Source organism: Molothrus ater, chromosome 6 (genome assembly GCF_012460135.2).
Source record: "Molothrus ater isolate BHLD 08-10-18 breed brown headed cowbird chromosome 6, BPBGC_Mater_1.1, whole genome shotgun sequence".
NCBI lineage: Eukaryota > Metazoa > Chordata > Aves > Passeriformes > Icteridae > Molothrus > Molothrus ater.
The window spans coordinates 2,214,883-2,239,273 of NC_050483.2; the positions used below are offsets into that span (position 1 = coordinate 2,214,883).

Genomic DNA, 24,391 nt, shown 5'->3' on the forward strand with positions numbered 1-24,391 from the left:
GTTTAAGGAAACAACAGGGTGTGCAGAATGACAAAGTCAAGCTGTGACACTGACATTTGTGAGCTTGCTCTGTCAGTGATGAATTACTTCCTCTTATTTTTTAAATTAAAATGTACATGAGAGATCAGCATGAGGGCAAACTTGGCATGTGGGAGATGGTGCAGCAGCAGAGCATGCTCAAGTGTTTATGAGTGGCTGCTGCTTGTCATTTAACTGTGCTGCAGGTTTGGAGGGAATTTTGTCAAATAAAAAAGATTTTTTCATGACCTAGAGTGTGCCACATCAGTTTTGTGCATTTGTTAATGCCAGATTAAATTTTGTGTCAGAGATCAGAATCTGTTGTCTAATCTGTGTTGCATACCTTCTGTAGCTTGCTTTACTGTGTAGGCCAGTGGAAATCTTGTTGTTGAAAACTTCAGTTTACGACAATAATGCACTTTTTTTTATACCACTGGGGATTAAAAAAGATGAAGTTGACTCTCTGGGCCCATGATTTGATAGCTGTTTTTCATCTCATTAAATGTTCAGTATTGGGCCTTACTAAATCTGGAGAACTTGACCAGGTTCAGTAATGTTATAGAAAATAATAAAATGCATCTTGGATAGCAAGTGGAGGGGAAAAACAATGCTTATTCAAGTAGTTAAACAATGCTTCTAAATTCTATCTTTACAGAGGTTTTTTCAGCTGCACCAACAATTCTGCTAATTCTTGCTGTTGTAAACATGCTAATCCACTTTTTGATGCTTTTAAAGAATTTAAACTTTTTCTCTATGAAGATTATCATGTAAATACTGAAACACTGAAGCTAAAAGTACTTGAATACTTATATTTTGATCAGTTGGTAAAATATTTTTATGTAGCTTTGAATTAAAATGACAATACTGTAGTATATTTGAATAATACGGAAAATACAAAATGCAAAATAGGAAGGCATCAGAGATCTGGGAGCCTTTTATAATTCTGTTAGGAATGCAGAGTACAGATACCAAGGATATATAAGAAATGTAGCAATATTCCCATTCCTAATGGATTCGAGGGGCTCAGTGGGTGTCTCCTTGGGCTGACATGAGGCAGAGCAGAGTGCTTGAACAGAGTTACTGACAGTGCTGTATCTCTGTTCCTGTCCACATCTGTTTATTTGTTGGCAGCTGGAGAGCATTTCAGCTTTGCAAATCCAAAAAATAAGGAGTTTATGTTTCTTCTGAGAAGGAAATGGCCAGCTCTTTAGTAGAAAGCATGTCATGGGACAGCATAAAATTTAAGGAGTTCTGTGCATTCAGGTTGGCTTTAACAGAGAATGTCACCTTTTATGTGACATTCAAGATTGTACTAATAATATGCAGCTCACAGATTTGTATCATAGAGATCTCTTTGCAGGGATTGATTTTGAGGATGTCACTACATGCTTAAGTAAAAATCAACCCTTGATCGTTTTTGGGGGTGAAGCAAGAGTTCCCCACAGCATCCCAGGACAAAATGTCAGGTGTAATTGTCTTTCCAGAAAGCTCCCCTACAGATGGGGCAGTAGGCTGTGAAATTGCATCCTAACTTGTACTACAGATGATCACAGCACACTGAGTAAAGTGTTTTGGTGTAACTAGTAAATGACTTGATTCAGTACCGTTGATGGTTTGTGTAACTTACAGGAGTGCTAGAATGAATGGGGAGAGAGAACACTGGGAGTGGGGGGAGAACCAGCAGTGCCAGAGGGAAAAGGTCAGGGGAAGAATGGTGACAATTTCTCTGTATTTCTCCTGAGAGAGTTTTCCAGCTGTACTCCTTGCACAGGCTGGCAGGCATAGGTAGAGGGCAGAAAGAGGGAACTGAAGACCTAATCCATAAAGATGTCATTTTGTGAATTACTGACTCTTGGTAGTGATCAGTCTTCAATATGTCTTAGAGGTTACCTTTAAAATACTATGAAAACAGCTCATTTTCAGTTTAAGGTGTCTAAAAATACTTTTTGTGAGCTAAACATATTCTATTTTTAACTGTATAAAAAAGAAAGCTGTGGTTCCATGCTGTGCTTTTGGCTTGCTGTGGGCATCACATGATTCCTGCCTGATGCAACTGGAGCTCCTGGCCTTTTCAGCTGTTCAGCAAAGCTTACTAACAACAATTGCTCACAAAGCAGTGGTCTTCCTTCTGGGACTTATTCTAAGGATGTACAGAAGTTGGGCAGTAAAGTAGAAGAACAGACAAGACTGGGAAGAAAAATTTTCAGTGAAGCACTATTACCAGAAGAAACAGATTGAGAAAATGACACGGCCATTATTTTCACACTGTGTTCTCTTTGATTACAAATATGTCATGCTTCAAGTTTCTGGGGTTTTCAGTTTTGGTTTCTTGTTCTGAAGGCTGCAGAAAATGGCACTTCTAAGCAATTCTGAAGTTTAAGCATTTTGTTAAGATCATTGAGTCCAACCCAGCACTTCAAAGTCCAGCACTAAACCATGTCCCCAGGTGTCACATTCACATGACTTTTAGATCCCTCCAGGACTGCTCTGGGCAAGCCTGGTCCAGTGCTTGATAACCATTTCAGTGAAGAAATTTTTCCTAACATCCAATCTGAAACTTCTCTGCTGCAGCTTCCTAGCTTTTCTTTGGTAAATGACTGCAAAGTCTGGACTTCAGTTGTCCATTTTGTTCTTGCCAACTAAATCAAACCACGTGGCTAAGCTGTGTTTTAAGTAAAATGAAAATGAGGCTGCTGAATGAAAATTCAAAAGCTTTGTTGGTGTTTGTCTTAATTGACTTGGTGTTGTGAGGATGTAGATGAAATATGTTACAGTATTGACTCACAATGATGCTCAAACATGGAGGACAGGAATGGTATAAAATCAGTATATCAATGGGAAAACAAAGGGCTATAAATCTCATCAATGTGCAGTTTGTTTAGAAGTAGTTGAGAAAGGGGATGTTCTCTATAAAATGCTAATTTTGTTTGATACTTCTATTTGAGTTTTTTAGTATCTCAAATATTCAAATAAGGAATGTTTCCCTGTTTCAGCAAATGACTCACTGAAGTTTACAATAAATTATTCTGAACATCAATAGCAGTATCCTATGCCATAAAATTAATTCCAACACAAAAAAAGCCCTATGCAAATCTAGTTGTTACCATTTTTATCCTGGAAATTTGGCAAGTCTGAGTGCTGCTAGATGATGTAGAACACCCAGAGAACCAATGTTTGGTACATGATTTATTTGCACCTCTCTTAGTGAGCACTGCCAAGGGTGATGCAGGGCACCATGAGGTTGCAAATATGGAGAAGCAAAGATGCATTCCATTTGACCTTTCTCTGACAATAGTTTCAGTGCTACTTGCAGATCTGAAGGGGAAGGGCTTTTATTTTTATTCTTTTATTTTTATTTTTCTTGGAACCTCACAGTTATTACTAAAAAATCAATACATGCAGCTTTTCACTTACTTTGAGTTGAATTCAATGTCTTTTGTTGTTGTAGGACTGTTGTTGGGTAATTGTTGGTGTAGATGGTGGATTTATTTTCTCTGCGTGCTCGCAGTTTGGGAAATTAAAGATGATACTTTATAAAACAAGTTTTAAAGTGACGATGCTGTTGTTGTAAAACTCTTTGGGTATATGGGTTGATGATGTTCTTAAAGTGTGTTGATAAAGCCTCTCTGTAGAATGACTAGGTATAAGAACCACAATGATTTCTAAATTCTTTCCCTTTTCTGTAAACAGGGTTATTTCCTTCTCTTTGAGTCAATGCTGGATTCTGTCATCTATGCAAAGGACAAGTACCTGGCAGAGGGAGGCTCAGGTTGGTGCTCAGTTCTTTTAATAAATTCAGCTCTGGGGGAAGCTAAATGAACTCAGAGACTTGGAATAAGCTGTGCATGGATGAGAAAGTTGCCAGTCTCGGTGAAAAATGTTTCCATTAGTAGGAGCTTCAAGACATTAATTTACTGTATGGGCAATAGGAGAACATTAGATGGGGTACCAAGGTCTCAAGTTAATGATGTTTTTAAGAATAGAGGGGGCAATTTATTCTTAAGTACAGACTAAATTTTTCCTCCCTATTTCTTCCCACACATGTGGGTATTTGTTTTCCCCCCCTGAAATCCAAGTTTCTGCATAAATATGAGCAGAGGAAAATAAGCTTTATCTTGTAAGATGTGATGCTGTTTGAGTAAGCTGCTGTGGATTTGAGGGAAAGTGGATAGGGTGTTTTCCTGAGGGAGGGAAGTTGTGTAGGGAGGACATATTTTCAAACATGAAATAACAAATGGAATTACACTGTGTCAGTTCAGCATATTTATTCTGGTGGTAATATGGTCTTAATTTTTATGGCTTGAGGGTAGGGTTGTGACAAAACAAAAGTGTTTGCTTTGGAGTTCTTTTACACATTTAAGTAGCTTAGATAATGTTATCTCAAGCAGTGTTTAAATGTCTGTAAGTGTTTATTCCATATGTGATGCAGTTTTGTGCATGAGTTCTGCATGTGCTTAATTCCTTTGTCAGTACTGTATTTCATATTGACCTTTTCAATTGTAGTCATCAGTCTGGGGTTTTTTCCCCTTTTGTGCTAACCATGCACACAGTTTCACTACACTGACCTAATGATTGGATTAATGACTGTGTCACAGTGCTTGCTGCAGTGCTTCCCTCTGGTTGCAGTGAGTTTTTGTATACTATTGACTGCTGCAGGAAAAATGGGCTCTATGCATTTGTTCACAAAGCTGAATATACAAGCAAGCTATGTCTTAGAATATTTAGTAGCCATTTGAGTAATGTGACAGAATAAGAGCTTTTTTTGTTTTCAGTAATGCAGAATGCAGCCACATCAGGAACATAGGTGTGTACTCTCTGTAGATATGTGCTGATAATTTTACACTGCAATACAATTAAATCCAGGGACATTCCCTAAAATCAAAAGGAAACATTTTATCTTTAGCTACTACTTCCAAAGCCTTCTGAAAAGGGCCAGAAATTTCTGACCTCTGTTTAAACTGTATTGTGGGTGGGTTTGCTCTTGGTTTGTAAGTCCAAGAGATTCCTTTGAGAGATGGGGTGTCCTGGTTCTGCAGCACACTCATCCTTTGGGGTCTGACAATGGTCCTGGGCCCTTCTTTCATTCATGACAAAGCACAGAGTGTTGTACAGGCACTGATGGGATTTTCAGTTCTGTCAACAGTTTCTTTAAGGTGCTTGCAGTTGCTGTTCCTCTGCCAGCTTGTCCAGCAGGTGACAGGCTGTGCCCTGGGTCCATGAGAAGGCTGCTCAGCAGCACAGACTCTCCTGCAGCACAGCTGAATTGCACATCCAAATCCAAATGAGCCAGAATTAAGAGTTCACTCTGAGGTGAAGCCTTACCAGAGAAACTCCTGAATCTGCTTAATTTTGTCTAAAGCCACTTGGTACTATTGAGCCCAAGATCATTATTACAGAGAATGTTGGAAAGCTGAAAAAAGCAATAGCAGCAGCTGCAATTTGACCAGATCTTTCAGTGGCTGAGCTGGGAATAGAATCCAGATTTCCAGATATGTGTTCATGAAGTAATGGTGTTCATCATCATTACTTCAGCTCAGCCTATTGCCATGCTGGAGTGGATTGTGCCAAACTGTCTAGGGTGATGTGTACAGTATAGAATAGCTTTGTTTGGGAACATAACATTTTTGCTGCCCAGGGCCCATCTGTTTGTTCTTTAGAGCTGTTGCTCAGGTAGAGATTTTTTCACACGCTTGAGCCCAGTTTGCAGTGTCGAGGGGTGACAAAGGTAAGGATGGTGTCATTCAAAACATAATACATGCAAACCACAGTGCTCCTTCACATCAGAATGATGATGGCATTGACGTGGAGTCTTTGCTGTGTATCTGGAGGGTTGCTGTCTCCCCTCAGCATGCTGCAGTTAGTGAGGCACTGTGGGGGCTGAGGGTTCCCATCCCACTGTCCCCAGCCCCGGAGCTGCTCTGGTGACGGATGGCTCGTGGGCACCGAGTCGAGAAGGACACAGATGGTCAAAGCCATGAATCTGGGAGAGCTGGGAGCACTGCGTGCTCCTGGCCAATCAGCATTTTCTCATTTCACCTGTGAGAGGAATCATTACTGAATTATAGCCTTAATGGGGAAAAAAATGGCAAGTGTGTCAGGATTGCACGGGAAAGCGTTACAGAAAGAGCAGAGGATTTCCAGGGAAATCAAGGGAGATGGGAAATGGCAAATGCAGTTTCATGCAGGTGCTTTTAAATATGTACAGAACTCTAGAGTGTTTAGATGATTCAGATAGCATTGCTTACATTTTCAGTCAAATCTCAGTACAGTGTATAGGACATAGGTGGCTCTGTAAATTAATGAATCCCTGTAGTCTTCTGCCTGAGCCCTGTTGGTGGAACACAGATTTCTTTTTGTGAAGTCTTAATAGACATTGTCTACTTCTGCTGCTATTAATAGTGAAAATGCAGATTAAATTGGAGCATTTTGTGTTTACATTTTCCCTTGTTCTTAAGCACATTGTATAAACGATCATGAGTTCCACTGCTGATTTAAGGATTTGCTGTAAGAACAAAGACTTAATAAAAACTGATTATGATCCAGTTCAAACATTATATGCTTGATAGAGGTGATTAAATTTCTCTTTGGTTTACAAAATGTCCCAGAAATTAGGGCTAGTCAGAGGAAGAAAGTTTATAAAATAATTAATCATGTATTGTTGTGGGTTTAATTTTCATTTCCAGTGGAACTACAGTGCTCCTGTGTGTTCTGTAACCAAGGACTGCCAGTCTTTTCATCTCTCTTCTCACTGTGCCATTGCATCCTATGAAAGCCATTTCTCTAAAAAATAATTCCTCAAAGGCTCTTAGCCCTTGCTTTCTGTTGTTTGTATCACACTATCTTTTAATTTTTGGACCATCAGCGGTTGCTGCTGAAGGTGTGAATGCTGTGAGGCAAAGGCCAGTGTTGTCCATAGACACTGTCAAACAGCAGTGGGAAAGCTTGCAGGAACAGTCTTCATTCAGTGGTGGCTCCAGAAACTACCTGCAGCTCCTCCCAGCACCACAGATGGTGTGTGACAGCTGTCAGCTGTGCTGGAACCAAGTGATTTGTTTTGGACAGGACAGTCCAACTGTCTTCTTCCTGTTAGGATTCTTATCAAGCTGTCTTTGTACTGCTCAGTGAGTTGTAGGCTGTTCCTGGAGACACTTTCTGCTCCCGTTTCCTCAGCTGCAAAGTAGATGTGATGATAGTTTACCAACTGCATTCCAATTTCAGCTTGCTGATGCTTATTTATTCTGCTTGAAATAGTCAGCAAGTGAGAAAAATGGCAGTGTACTTACTTTAATGTCTTCATAGAACAATAAAAAACTTCTTTAGAGAAGGTTATTCTTTACAATCACTATTTATATTTCCTTTGGCCTAAAACTGTGCTCACTGTATGAAAGGTCTAATTTCAATTTGCTGCCTCTGTCTTCAGTATTTTGCAAGGTAGAAAATACCGCTTTTCTGACCTACCATGCTATACCAATGATTTATTCATTTTGATAAACCGTAATTTCAAGCAGAGCTGAAGACAAAATTAATTTTACAGCTCACCAGATTCTGGGGAGGAAGAGAGACACTTGCCTTCAGTTGTATTAACACTGCTCCTTTCATGTATTAATATAAAATAAAATTAAATTCAATAGGATGTTTTAGTTGACACTTTTTTTCTGAATTCAGGTCAAGAATTCAATGTATAGGACTTTAGAGACTTTAAAACTCTGAAGAACAAAACATGGGAATTTCTTTGTGAAAAGAAACCTGGCTAAATATAAATTGAGCTTCTTTTACTATTTGTTAGGGTTATAGACAGCCATGTACATAGCAGCTGTTCTTTGTGGGTTTTCCAGTCATCAGGTGAGATTTCCAAGAGACTGACTGACTTTGTTGGCAGCTGTTAAAAAGGCAAATGTCAGTCCTCCACTACTATTTGTAAAAGCTGTAAATAGTTACGTGTTCTGAAGATGTTCTTGGGAGAAGGACAAGCACAAATGTGAAAATAGTGCAAAATGATAGCTTTATCCTGAAAGTGGGAGGGAGGGAATCCATGAGGTTCCCTTCTGTCTGTTGGGTCACTTCCAACTCTTCAGATGCAGACAGAAAAGTGGTTATTTCCAGTACACAGAAATAATTTTTTAGGTTGTTTAGCCAGAGCTGATAGCAAACAGGAATAAAACTCTTGAGTAAGAAGATATGCTTTTTTCTGAAAATAAGGTCTTTTCACAGAGGTTTCCTGGTATTACAAAGCCCTTGCCTGAATTTCTGTTTGGGTGTCCTTCTACTGTTATGGAATATATTTTAGGTTAGTCTCTGTATAGAAACCAGATAGGCTGTTCCAAATTATTTTCTTCAGACATCAAGTTTCCAGTAATTTTCTGGTAGTGGGATTCAACTACAAAGATATTTTGTTATGAATAGGAAGTACCAGACTAGTGTGTGAAAATTAAATTTTTGTGTGTAGTCCCTTCTGTAGACAAATGGGACTCTAGAAAGTAAAGTAGCAGAAGAAGTGTCTTGTCCAAGAGCTAAAAAAAGTTCTTTTTTTATTCTTTTGAGATGTTACCACTTTTAGACAAAGGAATAAAAAATCCTCTGTGTGTGTAAATAAGATTTCACTACTCTGTTTCTGTTGTTACAGTTTATCCTGACTTGTGCACCATCAGTCTGGTAGCTGTTGGGGATATGAATAAACATGTGGACAAGCTGCTTTTCTGGGAAGATGTGTATGGCTTTGACATGTCTTGCATGAAGAAAGCTGTCATTCCAGAAGCTGTTGTGGAGGTGCTGGATCCAAACACACTGATATCTACAGCCAGTGTCATTAAGGTATGCTGTCATTAAGCATATTACTTTATGCTTGGGAGGCAGATGAGAATTTTCCTTGGTTTATGGAGGAGGAAGGGCTAAAATTCACATGGCACACACAAACTTTGGCATTTATAAATGATAAAAGTGCAGTAAGGTTCTTGCTGCTGAGACTGGAGGTTTGTATGAACTGCTTTTTTTACCGACTTGGAGCTTTTAGTAAGGTACTTTTCTCATATTTAGACTCTTCTATTCTATGATTTCTTCTATCCAAAGCCAAATTTACTTTGGCAATGCTCTACTGGTAACAGTGCATGCATATCCCTTTGTAATCCATGCTGTCACGAGCAGTCACTGTCCAGCTCAGATGTAGGGGCTTATCAAACTTTGTCATCGTGCAGCATGTAGCATAACTGTTGTGCTGAATGAATTTATAGTCATTTGTTCTCATTTAGCCCTCATGCTTTTTAAAATAACTTAAAATCAATGCATGTGCTTGTTTGCTGGAGTTACAGCACAAAGCAGTAAAATTAATGAGTTGAGGAACAGTGGCATTATAGATAAATTGTTTTAATCAATAGCTATCCCACAGAACAAATGGATTATATTTTGTAGAGAAGTTTAAAAATGTTCCCATTCATCATTATGATTATTACAGAAGGTACTTTGGTGTGTTTGCTCACATCAGGTGCTGCTTGTTCTATATAGTTCATAATGTAAGTTTTCAAGATGCAGAACATTCCCTAAAGAAAGACAAGGCAGCATGAAAATTTCTAGAAGGCTCTGGGTTAAAGATCATCCAGTTCCAGCTCCCTGCTGTGGGCAGGGACACCTTCCACTACCCCAGGTTTGCTCAAACCTCCCTCCAAGCCAGCCTTGAACAATTCCAGGATGGGGCAGCCACAGCTCCCCTGGACAGCCTGTGCCAGGTCTTCTCCACCCTACAGTAAAGAATTTCTTCCTCATATCAAATCTAAACCTGCTGTCTTTTAGTTTGGATCCATTCCCCCTTGCCCTGTCACTCCATGCTCTTTGAAAAAGTCTCTCTCCATCTTTCCTGCAGGCTCTGTTCAGGTCCTGGAGGCCACAGTTAGGTCACCCCAGAGCCTTCTCTTTTCCAGGCTGGCCAATCCCAATTCTCTCAGCCCTTCCTGACAGGAGAGGTGCTGCATTACCTTGGTGGCCTCCTCTGGGCTCACTCCAACAGCTCCATGTCCCTCTTGTGCTGATGACCCCAGAGCTGGATGCAGAAATCCTGCAGAGAGGAGGGAAGAAGAACCCCATGTACCCACAGAGGCTGGGCACCTCCTGGCTGGAAGGGACCTTTGCAGAGAGGAATTTTGGGTTCTGGTTGACACCAAGCTGACCATGAGCCAGTAAAACACACCCATGTGGCAGAGGCAGAGCCTCCTAGGCTCCATTAGGAAGAAGACTGATCACCAGCAGCTCAGGAGAGATTGATCTTCTCTTGCACCCCAGGGAGATGAATTCTGGGGTGCCCTGTCCAGTCTCAGGTTCCCCACCCAGGGCAGGAGTGAGATGACTGTCCTGGAGTGAGTCCAGTGAAAGGACTGCAAAGGGGCTTCTCCAAAGGGCTTTTTCAAGCTCAGTTCTTCTGAGATGGATACAAAGGCAGTCTGGCAAATGAAAACCCCCTGGTTTTGACCCACAGCAGTTTGATGCTGTAGTTCACCATTGTGACTAGAGGAACAAGGGGTAAAACAGGTCAAGATGCCTGTGAAAGCTGCTTACTCAACAAGGGCCAGCTGCCTTCAAGAAGCAACTTGCTGAACAGAATGAGCTACTGTGTGTAGTTCCATACCACTGCTACTCAAAGTGTCTAGTTTATTTGGGTGTGTGAGGAAGAGGAGTTTCAGGTGTTTTGTCACATGGGATTAGGCAGTTTTTTAGTCTCCTCCCGTTTTTTGGAAAGCAGAAATAGTATTGCCTTATAAAAGTTGTCTCATAATGAGAACAACTGAAAAACCTTAGTCTAAAGGGAGATCTTAATTGCCATTCCTCACCTTTACTGACAGAATTTTATTATCCTTTCTGACAGCATATTGACTGCAATACTGCATCCACTCCAGACCTGGAATTCTCTTCAGATTTCACCCTGAGCATTACAATGAGCACACAGTGTACGGTAAGACAATTTCAGTTTCTTCATCCATGGCTGGTATTGCATTGGACTAAGAGACAATCCATTAATTATCCTTCATCTATCATCAGTCCTTGCCTTGAAACATTCATTTCTGCAGTACAGAGGTGTCAGATGAGCTCTTTCTGTAAAGAGAGATGGATGTAAAGCTGCAGTAATGATGTTATGGGGCAATGCAGGTAGGTGAAGAAAGGGAAGGGTGAGGAGCATTGAGATCTTTCTGTTTTGTTCTCTAGCCCATCTCCTGAAATACAAGAAATTCTGGTGCACTACTTAGCTTGCCTAAGTAATGCATTGAGCTTTCAAACATTACATTATAAGCAAAGGCAGGATAGCCTAATTTTTCAGTAATTTTCTTTTATATGCAATACAAATTCTAAATGCTTTCTAATAATTTATTAAAATTCCATCATCAAATTTGACAAAAGAGCATTATGCTCTGAAATCAGTAATAGAAACTGAAATTTTTGCCCTCTGGAGCATTGTGAAACTTCTAGGAGTTTCATGCTTAAGTCACATCACAAAATCAAATGTAAAGGAGTAATTTTTAGCTTACTTCTAATATATTGAGATAATTCTGCTACAGCTGGTGTATTGGGATTTTGCATGAGTATACAAAGAAGAGCTGCAGGCTTCCTATGACATGGAAACAAAGAATATGTTTCTGTATGATATAAACTGCTTAGGGTGGTGACAGAATCTTGGATGCCTGCATCAGGCAATGGAATTCCTGGTTTGGATGTTAGGTCATGCTGCTGCATTTGCCAACGTTTTTGCAGAGTAGCAGTCTGCATCAGAGTTTGTTGGTGTCAAAAAGTGAAATATTCCCACATATGTAGTTTAAATCATTATCATTTTTAATTAGTAGGTGTGTACAAATATTTCATATTTACTTGTCAGTTATCACCAAATTAGGTGAATACACAGTAACATTTTTGGGTTTATTAAATGAAAGTCTATATTTTACTGTGCATACAAGTGGAACCCCTTCTGTTTCAAGGTATCATAGGATAAATCGAGTTGCATCAGGGCAGAGTCAGGTTTGATTTGAGATCAAGCTCCACTGCAGCCCTGGTTTAATTTTCTTAATTTGGCCATATTTGAATAACTGATTAAACAGGAATCTTTACAAAATGTTGGTCGTCTTTCTGATGTTTGGGTAAAGTAAAATAGCTTATTTTATAAACATTGTTTTCCCCAGCACTAAGCTCTTACAAAAACTTAATTTCTGTTCTGTGATTCTGTAGCATCATTGGCCTATAAATCAAGATGTATCCCTGCATTTTATGACTTCCAAGAAGGGGAGGGAAGTGAGGCAAGAGCAGTGTTTCTGAAATTTTGCAGCAAATGCAGGTTCTAAAAAATTATCAGAATGCTGTAAAGTATTTTGCACTTCATCATTTAGGTTTATTGACACTTGGAGTGAAAATTCCACAGTTTCTATGATGGATTGTAGAAGTTTAGTTGAAGGTTGACAGTTCATCCATCATATCAGGCTGCCTAACCTTGCAGTAAATGAACAATAAAAGTCCATTATTTATGTCGAAATTTTTGAGGAGATGCTTTAAGATTGCAATTTGTCCTTTAAAAATAATATTTGATGTTTTTCTTGTTTGCATATGTTTTGTTGTTCTACTGGCTTTTAATTTGCTGCATAAAAAGCAAAAGTTGCCTACATTTCCCAAAATTCTAGAGTTTGGTACTTCTCTCTTAGAATTTTTCAGGGTTTTTTTTTTAAATATGAGCATACTAAAATACTTTTGCTTTATTTACAAAAAAATACTCCACAAAAATAGCAATTTGGAAATCCATCTTTTTATGCTTGTATTTCATTTTAAAGCAGCTTTTCCTCAGCCATGGAAGTGTGGAAGCAGATTTGGTTGTCTTATTCCTGCTGTTGCCATCAACATTGCTGATAGCAGAGCAGTGTTACCATCAGAACTAGGGCTGTCTCTGTTGAATAATCTGTCCTTAGAAACTAGGCAAAGCATTATCATTTTTAATTAGTAGCTGTGAACAAATACTTCATATTTACTTGTCAGTGATCACCGAATTAGGTGAATACACAGTAACATTTTTGGGTTTATTAAATGGAAGTCTATATTAGCCATCTTTTTAGCCATCTTTTTAGCCATCTTTTTAGCCCATCTTTTTAGACATGTTTTAAGGCATCTTTTTAGACATCTTTTTAGACATCTTTTTAGACATCTTTTTAGACATCTTTTTAGACATCTTTTTAGACATCTTTTAAGACATCTTTTTTCTTTTAAGGCATCTTCTAAGGCATCTTCTAAGGCATCTTCTAAGGCATCTTCTAAGACATCTTCTAAGACATTTTTTGTCATTAAAAGATGACAAAAAAAAAGTCGGGGCACATGTTATTGAGGGTACATGTTCTGTAGGGTTCTGTTGTTTGTTCTGGGGATCCCCTTGCAGAGCAGCTGGGGGTTTGCAGTGTCCCTGGCTGTGTGGGTGGGTTTCCATGCTCCCTGCCATGCACTGTGTGCATGCAGAGCAGTGTGAGGCAGGCATTGCTGCACTGGTGTGTCAGCAGCATGGAGTGCACAGCTGCTCTTGCTGAACTCGGTTTTGTAGAAGCTTTGCACTGATGGGGAGTAATTTAGCAAGTAGTTGGAGAAAAGGGCTGTGGGCTCTTCTGGTTGGAGTGTGCAACATAATAGTTGAACAGCTAAACTCTCAGCTGGCATCTCTAGAAGTAACAGCCTTATCAGGGTCTGCTGCTTCCTCCCATCAGCTGTTTGTCTGTCTTTGCTAACAGGACAGATGCTGGAAAGGCTGACAGGAGTCAGAGCCATAATTGGAGTGTTTTAGCAACTCATCACCACACTTGCTGTAGTCATGGCTTGGAACACCCCCAGGATCCTCAGGCAGGAGAGGCTGCCCTTCATGGTTCTGTGGCAAAACCTTCGAATGCTTTGGCTTGGAAGGGATCCTAAAGATCCCCTGGTTCCACCCCCGGATCTGCCGTGCCCAAGGGGTCCCACCTTGGATCAGGTGGCTCCAAGCACCACCCAGCCTGGCCTTGAACTTGCAGGGCTGGGCCATCCCCAGCTTCTCTGGGGAGCCTGTGCCTGGCCTCACTATCTTCACAGTAAGAATTTCTCCTAATGCCAACTCTAAATCTCTCCTCTTTTAGTTTAAAACCGTTCCCCCTTGCCCTATCACTATCTGCCCATGTAAAACAATGTTAAATTCCTCTAAAATCTGTGCTCAGTTTTTCCTCAGCTGACTGTTTTCTGGGTTTGGATTAAAAGTACTAAGGACATGAATGCCCAGCCATTGTGGTGAGCTTGTGTAAAACAGAAAAGCTGTGCAGTTCACAAAACTAAGAGCATAACATTGACACATCTGATTTGTTTGTCCTTCCACCTGTTTGAAACTACTCTCATACTTCTATGTGACCAAAAAACCCCCTAGCAGAGTATTAGGTCATGCTCATAAGGGATGAATCTCATGTCTTACTGTAGGTGCACCTTGAATGTATTTCAGATGCTTCTGTAATACATTAAGCCATAGCCTTAAAAAATTATTGAGGCTCTAAAGTTTTTTTTTTTTCTTCCAGATGTTCAAGAAATTAAATAAGCCTTCCCCAAAAAAGTCTAATACACATAAGAAATAAAAAATTTTTGAGCAAAAATAAACATTTTAAGTATGATCTTTTATGTGCTGGTTAGTCTTTTAGAAGTTTTGAGACAGGGTGGTGAAGTAGTTAATGCTTTTTTCTGAGAATATATTGCTTCTGTTAATTTTTTTCTTCGTTCCTCGCATGCTTTGCCACAAAGAAGCATTTTGTAGCATTAATTTTATATATGATTATCTTAGCTTTCAAAGATTGAAGGTTTTCAAAGTGTGAAATGGTTGCATGGAATCATTATATGAAATTGTTCCAAAGTACTTTTATTGCAAGTTGACTTGATTTTGGTCCTACAAAGATAATAGCAGAAAAAACCCCATCAATTACCCTGCAGAAGTGCATTTTCCTAATAAAGAGCTAGAGTTTGTCACTGTTGATTTTAATGAGACATCTGGCTAATATCAGTTAGTAGATGCTGCTAGAAAAATGCTCCATTAATTGTATTCTAAGTTGATCACTGTGTGAGCTTTTGAGATAAAATATAATGGTGATTACCCTCAGTACAGAAATCAATTGACAAACTTTCTCTTTTGTTTGCAAGCATTTCCCCTGGGAGTCCATCAAGGTTGATCTTTCCTAGCTGAATAACAATATCCCCTGAGAGGAAAATGGCAGTATCTCTTCATTGCTCCCAGGAGATTTTGTCAAAGAGCAGGGTATGTGTATAAAAAGTGGGAGGGAGGGAGGAAGGGGGTGAAAGAAGGATAATGAACTAGAGGACGTGACTGATGTACTAAAACCTTCAGGAGGAAAAAGGAAGTTGAGTTGACTAGAGAAAATTATTCTGACTAAGGAAAAAAATCTTTGCTTGTTTAAATTTTCTTAAGTCTCTGGCAGTTTCATTTCTTACTATCAGGTCTTCCACTTGGGAGCCAACTAGAAGTATTACCATATGAATCTTTGGTTCCAACCTTAGGTGAGAAACTAAATTTATTAAGCTAGAAGTTAGAAATCTGGTTTGGGTACCACAGTAAAATCCACCTTGAGTGCCTGATTTCTGAGTAAAGGAAATGCTGCTCTACCATGTTACAAAGCAGGTTTTCTCCTTCTCATCTGCTTACTTTTCTGTAGCCTTCTCTGCAGTGACATCCAGATTATTAATCTTTAAACCACAAAATGGCTGGGTTTTAATTGCCAGGGGTTTCTTTTCCCTGTGATAAAAACGCAGCAGCTCTGCTGCATGGATGACAAACATTCCATCTCCATGCTTGGATAAACTCCATCAAAAGCACATTATCTCCCACTTCTGTGGCCAGCTGTCTAATTGTATTTGTTGTAGCCACTCACTGTTGGAACATGATACTGGTGAAGAGCAAGAATGATAAATTACTCACTGTAGGTGATAGTGATGATGATGATAATTTTTAATTTCCTTGTTCCTAAGTGAATTGGTAAGGCTGCCTTGAGTTCTCATAAGGAGAGGAGCAGTCTCATTTGTTTTGTCCTGTTAAAATGCTGCATGTACAGCCAGCCATTTTCTTTAGGAAAAAAAGCCTTAGTGTTCAGATGTATTTGAATTAAAATTTAGATTTTTCTTTGCATTTCAGCTAAAGGCTCTGAGTGGAAGATTGTAAATAATGCATACTCTTTTACTGTATGTTAAAGCATTTGGTACATCTTACATGAATAAATGGGGAGAAAAATAGTCTTGAAATCATTTATCTGGGAGGGAAGAAAAACAGTTTGCAGACAAGTGAATCTTACTGGGAGGACCTGCCTAAATTACAGGTATTTCATATGTTTGCATGGACACCTTAGAAACCCTCAGTAATGAATGAAGACCTTAAGCTACATGAACTTTTCATCAAAATGTGGGGCTGACAAAATCAAGTAGGAGTTTGTGGCTGCTATTTTAATTTCAGGAATATTTTACTCCTAATTGAGTGAACTCTCTGTTGGCCTTTGTAGGATGTTGCTCTGCAGCCTCAGTAATGTATATCTGTTCATGTATATCTAATCCTTAATGTTTCCTTCATTCCTCATTTGGCCACCTTAGTTCCCTGGGTGAATACCTTGGCTTTGTTTTGGAGTTTTTGTCCTCATAGCTTGCCTTTTCTCCTGGCAAGTTATTGGAGAACAGGAAGAATAATATTTTGGTCGTGTTTTCTAATATTTACTGTCCTTGTCAGGCTGGAGTTGTAATTATTTATTACCAGTTTAGAAGTAATTTTTTTTGTTTTCCTCTTTCATGGTATTCAGGAGACTGGCACTTGAAAGATTTTTCCAAAGAAGGTTTAAATTCTTACTGATTAGTTGTAGGTGAAGTTGTAAATGAGCTGTCAAAGGTGTCACAAAAAGATGAGAGAAATTGCAGTAGGAGAAAAAACAGCTATCATTAGGCTTAAAAAAAATAAAAAACAAGAAGAAAAAGAATCCAAGGCAGTAGTTGCAAAGCATCATTTAGAATTTATGGAGAAGTTATTTTTCTTTAGTTTGACTTGTAAAAAAGATGTTTAGTTTGACTTGTAAAAAAGATATTTAATGGAAGTCTGGCCAGCCCTATATTTCATTTTAATATGCATGTGTCTGTGACTGCTTCTAGTATGCCACTTGTGATTTTTTTCCCTTATATTTTGCTGCATGTGATAGATTACTCAACAAGAAGGGAGGACTGAATCTTACTTCAAGTGGTAGACATTGGGAATTTCTTTTTTTTATAGTATTGCATAAGTAATAGATGCTTGTGATTATTATAGCTGCTGTGATTTGGGATACTGTTCAAAAGTTAATGAAAGGAAAATATTTTTGAACTTCACTTTTAAAGAAGTATTTCTCTGAAATGCACTTAAACATAAAAGATGCATAATTGTGCACTTCAACATAAACATCAGCAAGTTACAAAAAGAAAGAAGGGAAGGTATAAATTCCTTAAAAGAAGATAGTAAACAAACCCAGCTTTGGTTTGTGTCAGTTTTTAGCAACACATCAGTTTCTGAAGTGGTGCAGGGCTTTCACTAATACAGCTTGAGAGTGGTGGTGGTTGTTTTGGTTAGGGGTTTTTGGAGTGTGTTGAAACAGACCCGTGTGATGCTGTCAGAGATTTTAGTTTTGCAGAGCTCTTTCAAGGAAGACTGAACCATTGGCTCAGTTGGTCAGGAACAGTGCTCATAATGCCAAGTTTGAGGCATTAATCCCACATGGGCCATGAGCTCAATGATCCTTGTGTGTCCCTCGCAGCCCAGAATATTCTGTGACTCCCACTGCTTTATGTAAAAGCAGAAATTCTAATGGTTTTAATCAAGGTTTTTGCAAAATGCTGAGAGGACAAATAATTAGAACTGTGTTGTGTCTCTGTGCCCTTTGATACTTTTCTGGAGGCATACATAGAATTCTTTAATTGCAAAAGACCTTCAAGATCATTGAGTCCAACCTCTAACCCAGCACTTCTAAGTCCAGCCCTAAACCCTGTCCCCAGGTGCCACATTGACATGACTTTAATAACTCCAGGATTGTGACCCCACTACTTCCCTGGACTGTCTGTTCCAATCAATACCTGACAGCCTCTCGGGTTTCTGCCCCAAGGTATTAAAAAGTCTCTTTTTTCCCAGCCCTGCAACCAAAGAAGAAGTCAGGATTCCTGGGTTCTGCTTTTCAAGGTTGTTTATTTTCTCTTATCTATGAAATTCCTTCTCTGACCTGCTGAGGTCTGTCCAGCAGGTTGGGCTGTGGCACAGTCCCTGCCCTTGGGGTGGTGTTGGCTTTTTATACTAAGAACCACGTGTGCTTTATTCACAATAATTTTCCAATACCCATCACCTATGTTAGACAGTCTGTCTCTACCCTAAACCAATCCAGAAGTGTCACCATCACAGCAGAAGATGGAGGACAAGAAGAAGGAGAAGAAGGACAGGACATGCCCAGATTCCTCCATCTTGCCTCTTGAACCCCCATTCTAAATCCCCAAAATTCTACTTTTCCACCCTGTGACAAATTCACTATCATTCTACTCAAACCCTTGTGGCTCCTCACACAAAGCTGGTAATTGTTTCCATGGGCTAAAATCAAAGGCACAGGTGTTTGTGACTCTGTGCCAAGGTCCCTGAGCCCCTGCCAGGGTCTGGAGTCCTCCAGGGCAGCCAGAAGAATGTCCTGGGTCCTGACAACAGCCCTTTTGGTGAGGATATTTTCCTAATATCCAGTCTAAACTCCCTTGGTGCCACTTGGGGCCATTTTCTCAAGGCTTGTTTTTAGGGAGTTGTAGAGAGTGAGAATGTCCCCTGTGAGCTTCCTTTTTCCCAGACTAAACCCCCCCAGCCCCCTCAGCTCCTCCTGATCAGATTTGTGCTCCAGACCCTGGCCCAGCTCCATTCCTTTCTGTGAAGCCTCTCCAGTACCTCCAAGTCTTTCTTGTGTCATTCTGCAGAACCACCTGGTGGGTTTAGGAAGGCTGGGTGTGCTCTTTGGGAGGAGTCTGTAGGTATCTGTGTAGCTGCCTTGAGATCCCTTTGCCTTGGGGCAGACAAAACATGACAAAACGGCTCAAAAGCAGAAAGATCTCAGAACACTGCCAATATAATTAAAATTTTAAGCATAGCCTTGTGTTTGAATGAGCATATATGAATATACACGGACTATGGAGGACCATACAAAGCAATCAGTTTCTCAAGAACAGCTGGCGAATTTAATACCTCCTATAGGGTGTATGTTCAGAAATAAAACTGAGCTTACTTCATGAAAATAATGTCTAATTTAGATAAATTGAGTACCATTCAGGGTGATGTTACTGGCAGGGCAACACATGCAATCTATCAAACAAAATCTTGCATGTGAAATCAGGGAGAGGAAAAGAAGGCTGGATGTTCCTGGGAGGCTTTGGCATGGAGTTGAGATGGATATTGTTCCCTGGAAATTTGCAGATAACTTTGTTGAACAGCAGCTTAAAACGTTTTCAGTTTTTTATTTTTAAACGGTAAGCCATGGCTATGTGCATCAAGGTGGAGTAGATTAATTCAGTGCTTTTTTTTGCTTTTTTGGATTTCCTCAGCTGTAATTGGCTTGTAGAATAGCTGCAGGTGGTCAGTAACTACTGGGTTTGGTATTAGATTTCTTATTTTCCCAAAGGTTTAAAATATGACAGATGGAGATTAAACACACTGTTGGTAAAAACTAATTGTATAGTTGTAACCAGTTTCAGAAGGAAATCATCAAAACAAGTGTGTCTGTGGTTGGTTCTTTGAATTGGCTCAAAAACATTTGAAAGTTATTAATGAAAGATACTCATTAGATTTCTCAATTGCAATATGTGCTCTTACAGTTAGTTTTCAAAATGTCATTCAAGCTCTCCCCTCAATGTATTTAACTTAAAAAATATAATTTCTGTTCAGCTAAACAGGGCAGGAGTTGTCTCTTGACACAACTCACCTGAGTGTGTGTTTCAGTTTTGGGGTGCCTCCACTGCCCAGTTTTAACTGACAAAATTTTGAGGAATTCCCAGAGCTGTTCATAGGAGCATTTCCTCAGGAACTTGAGCAATAATATTTTTCTATTTTTGGTTTCTTCTGGCTCAACAAATATTTCAGTGTTCAATATTGAAGGACAGCTATCCATTTTGGAACATAACATGAAGAAATTAATGGGTCAATGTAGAGCTCTTGTTCTCCGTAATCCCTGGAGCTCTGATTAAGGTGATCTTTGTGATGTGTTGTAATTATTATTAATACTCTGGATTAGCTATTCAAAGTCAGTGTTTCAGGTTGTTTCAGATAGGGAAACCACTGATACTGTAAAGAATAAAATAGTTATTTAGCTAGTAATTTACAAAAGGTACAAATCCTGTTTCCCTTAACACAGGAGAGGCAGCAGGGAACACTTTCTTTGCTTGTAACTTTTCAACCTGAACTTGACCCCAAAAATTAGTTCTCTGGAGCCTTTTCTCAGGGTAGCACATAGGGTGTTTCTGTCACCTCTTGTTACAAGTGTATGAACATTTGCATCCACCTTAGCTAGGTCTGTCTGCCTGGAGCTCTTGGCTCTTTGATCCAAGATGTAGCTTGATTGGCTCGTTTTCTCTGGAAGCCAGGGGTTTTTTTTCTCCTCAATTTATTTTTGTTGTCACAACTTTGTTCTCCTGCAGTAATCACATCCTAATTCTTATTTGTAAGTGTACCAGCAGTATTGAGCTGATGGTTGAAAAATATTTTATATGACTTGCTAGATCTCTGACTAATGTCAGAAAAGATTGTGCATCAATAAAAGTAGTCTGATGGGTCAATAGAACTTTGTCAAAACCTTCTCAGTCTTTACTCAAAAGGCATATTAGAGACAAGGCTTTAATTCACTTAGGAATGACATTCTCAGATTGAGTGATAGGACTTCACTAAAGGGCAGGAAGAGTTGCTGTTTCCACTGTCTGATGCTCATTTGTCATGAAGGGCTCTCAGTGTCTCCATGGTTTGTTTTGTATTGTAATCCTTTAGCCACACTGGAGTTTGGAACTTGCCAGGCTTGTCTGGAGTGCCCTTTGTTGAAAAGCAGGTACTTTAGCATAGTTTTACTGGTTTCATGTATTTTATTCTTCATTGTGTTGGCAACATCTGTTTTGGATTTATACTAGAGAGGAAAAATACCAGAATGACTTACTCATATGATACATTACATAGTGCTAAAACCCTGTTCCCTAATTCTGTAAACATGTTTTACTTTTTTTTCCATCTCTATCTTGTGTGAATCTACATGAAGGATGTGCTACAGAAACTGTCCTTTTTAGCTTTTCAGAACAACCAGTTTCCTGGTGCTGGCCTAGGAGAAGAAGCCTGGTGCAGTAAGAGAGAGGTTGCAGTGGGTTGTTTGCAGTGAGTTTTCATGGGACAGGCTTGCCATCATTGCATTACATACTTTCTTTGGATGCAGCTGATGGGGGAGAGTCCCTTCCTCCCATGGCAGGGATGGAGAGAGTCCCCAGCTGAGTAACTTCAGCTCACTGTGGTTACTCAAAAACTCTCTTTGGGTTATTTCTTCAGGCTGATGTGATAGAAAAGCACAACTGCCTTGGTACCAGGGTCTGATGTGCTTTAGCCTTTTCACAGGACAGGAGAAAGCAAATAAAGGTAAGCATGGACAGGATTTCACAGGTGAAACTGAAGTGGATGTTTTATTAGCATCTTCCCGTTGTTTATTTGGGTTTCTGGGACTCTAACAAGGCATTTTCTTGTCAAGAAAGCAGTCCAGTGTGAAAAGACTGAGTTGAGGGATGGTGTCAATATAGTGTTTTGTGTGTAAAGATTTTATATCTCTTAGTATTAGGAAGAAATTCTTCCCTGTGAGGGTGGTGTGGGACTGGCACAGATTGCCCAGAGAAGCTCTAGAAGTGTTCAGGGTGAGGTTGGATGAGGATGGAGCAACCTGGCTTGGTGGAAGTTGTTCCTGCCCATAGCACAGGGCTTGGAACAAGATGATCTTTTAGGCCCCTTCCAACCCAAAGTAGTCTATGATTTCTTTTCCTATTCAAACTGGAAGAAAAGTCCCACTAATGAATTAGGCACTGAAGAGAGAGGCTATGGCTCTTAGGAGTGGGATGGCAGGAGGAACAGAGACGAAGTCATATGGAGAGTTACTATTAGAATTGATTAGCTGCTGGAAGGGCCAGCAGGAAGCATTTGTGAATGTTTTTCCTTATCTGTGTGTGTAGTAGAGGAAGAAAAGGATTCCCTGCCTGGTTGTGCTCTGCCTCTGTTCCCAGGAAGCTTCTGTGGAAATTCCTGTTTAGCCACACAGGGAGTGAACAAATCCTGCAGAATCCCTTGTGGGAGGGACACTTGGTGTGAGTTTACTGAGGGTCATGGGCAGGAGAAGGACTGAGTTTTGTGCTTGTGGGTTTGCACATCTGAAAGGCTTTTTTCTGGTTGTAGTTAAGGTGTGTGGGTTGTTTTGGAAATTCATACTAAGATCTGATGTGTAATAAAATGCACTTACAGTGGGCTGAATATTCTCAAGTAGAGAAAAGGTATAATGGCAGCTTTTTTTTTTTTTTAACCTAGGATTTCTAGCATACTTGAAAACATAAATATAAGCTTGTTCCTCTTGGTAAACACTTGAAAAGAAGTAGAAATTCCAATAAATGCATATATGAATCAGAATTTTTCTTGAGTGTCACTGTTATTCCTTTATCGTATTTACATTTTCACCTCTTTTTTATAGGCAATTGCTGGTTACTTTGATGTATTTTTTGAGAAGAACTGCCATAACAAGGTGAGCATTTGGAGTTATGCATTTTAAAAATGTCTTTGAGAGATGAGGATTTTATTTCGTGTCAAGGTGTTTGGCAGTGAGTCTGTTTTGCTGTACCAAAGATTGCATATGCATCTGTGTTTGGTAATTGATTGATGTGGTGTGATATGAAAAAGATTGTTTTTAATCAAACTCTTGAACTCTCCCATTGCAGGTCTTATTTTCAACTGGTCCCCAGTGTACCAAAACACACTGGAAACAGACAATTTTTCTCCTGGAGAAGCCAATTCCTGTAGAAGCAGGTATATTTAAATTCAGTTGGGGTGCAACAGTAGTTGTGTTACAGTGCTGTTACCATTAAAGCTAGATATAAAATACTTCAAAAATTACATAAATTTCAAGTTCAAAAAGAGCTAGTAAATAAATCTTTCAGCTGCTGTTGAAGGATTTTTTTTCTCTCATCAAACCAGGGAAGTATCTGCATACAAAATTCTGGTTTCAAATTATACATAAATATATGCATAAGTATCTTGCAGGTGGGCATATCTCTTATACTTGTATAGCTGCATACTGGAATTTTGGTGAGAAAAGTTCTGTATCAAAGCATTTCTGATGCAGAAAAATGTAAGACCAGAACACTGCTATTGATATTCTCTTAATTTTGACATTACCAATATTCTGAAGTATCAAATTTGTCAAGTGGTTGCACAGGATTCCTTGTAGCCCTCCTGAACTGTCCTGTATTTAATTAAAATTTTAAAATTTTAATTTAAAACCCATGCATATATTATGAATATATGCATGGGTTGTATGTGCCACAGTGGGGTTACTCTGTAAAATGAAAACAGTTTTAAAGAACTCACAGCCATGAACTTGAAGTATTGAATAGGTTTGCTTGATACACTGTAAATTTTTATAAAATGTTCAAGTACTGTAATAAGTTTCACCTTGAATTTGATGCAAGTAGAAGGGTTTTCGTTGTCATCAGGGATAAGCAAAATTCAGATGATAAACTGTTGAGGTGAAGTTTTGAAGACTATAATGATGCTTGTTAGTGGTTGAATTAGTTCTATTCTTGAAGTCTTGAAAGCACATTTGTACAAGTAGTCAAATATTCCTTGCTTTATAGACACAGGTATATCCATGACCCTCATTGAATGGTCATGCAAGAGGATGGACATGCAACAGATCAACAGGCCTTAACCTCCTGTTCCTGTAGAACTTTCTTTCAGACTCTCACAGACTTCTTGCAATCCAAGGAAATGGAGCAGTTACATTTTGATGCTGTTGTTTTATTTGTGTCCATTTGGCCACCAGATATTTACTCAGCACTGTTAAACTCTCACCCAGTGATGGATCAGTTGTCTTTGGGAGCCCCTTTTCTTTACAGGCTAGCAGAACCAAAGGAGGAGCCTCAGAACGGGGCTCATTTTTGCTGGTCAGTTAATAAACTCATGGTAATGTGTGACCCTGACGTGAACAGTTTGTAAATAGATCAGGCATATTGGGAGGAAAGCATAGAAGAAGTTGTGTGGATGCTTCTGCACTCAATTGAAGTGCTTTTACAGTTGCCTCTTCCAGCTACCAGACATGACAACTTT

At 39.4% G+C, this 24,391-nt stretch overlaps 1 protein-coding gene across 3 annotated transcripts in view; it reads left to right on the forward strand.

The window, feature by feature from the left end:
* PRMT3 (protein arginine methyltransferase 3) overlaps nucleotides 1-24,391 on the forward strand; it is a 57,364-nt gene that overhangs the window by 23,320 nt on the left and 9,653 nt on the right. The window contains exons 10-15 of one of the 3 annotated variants that reach the window (XR_004980319.1): nucleotides 3,709-3,787; nucleotides 8,642-8,829; nucleotides 10,868-10,954; nucleotides 15,166-15,280; nucleotides 22,761-22,811; nucleotides 23,005-23,020. Coding sequence is in view for 1 of the 3 variants with exons in the window: in XM_036384340.2 (XP_036240233.1) it covers nucleotides 3,709-3,787; nucleotides 8,642-8,829; nucleotides 10,868-10,954; nucleotides 22,761-22,811; nucleotides 23,005-23,092 (493 nt within the window). In the remaining 2 variants the exon portion in view is untranslated. Of the gene's footprint in view, nucleotides 1-3,708; nucleotides 3,788-8,641; nucleotides 8,830-10,867; nucleotides 10,955-15,165; nucleotides 15,281-16,171; nucleotides 16,629-22,760; nucleotides 22,812-23,004; nucleotides 23,093-24,391 lie in introns of those variants that run through there. The other 2 variants (XR_004980320.1, XM_036384340.2) reach the window with 2 other exon arrangements.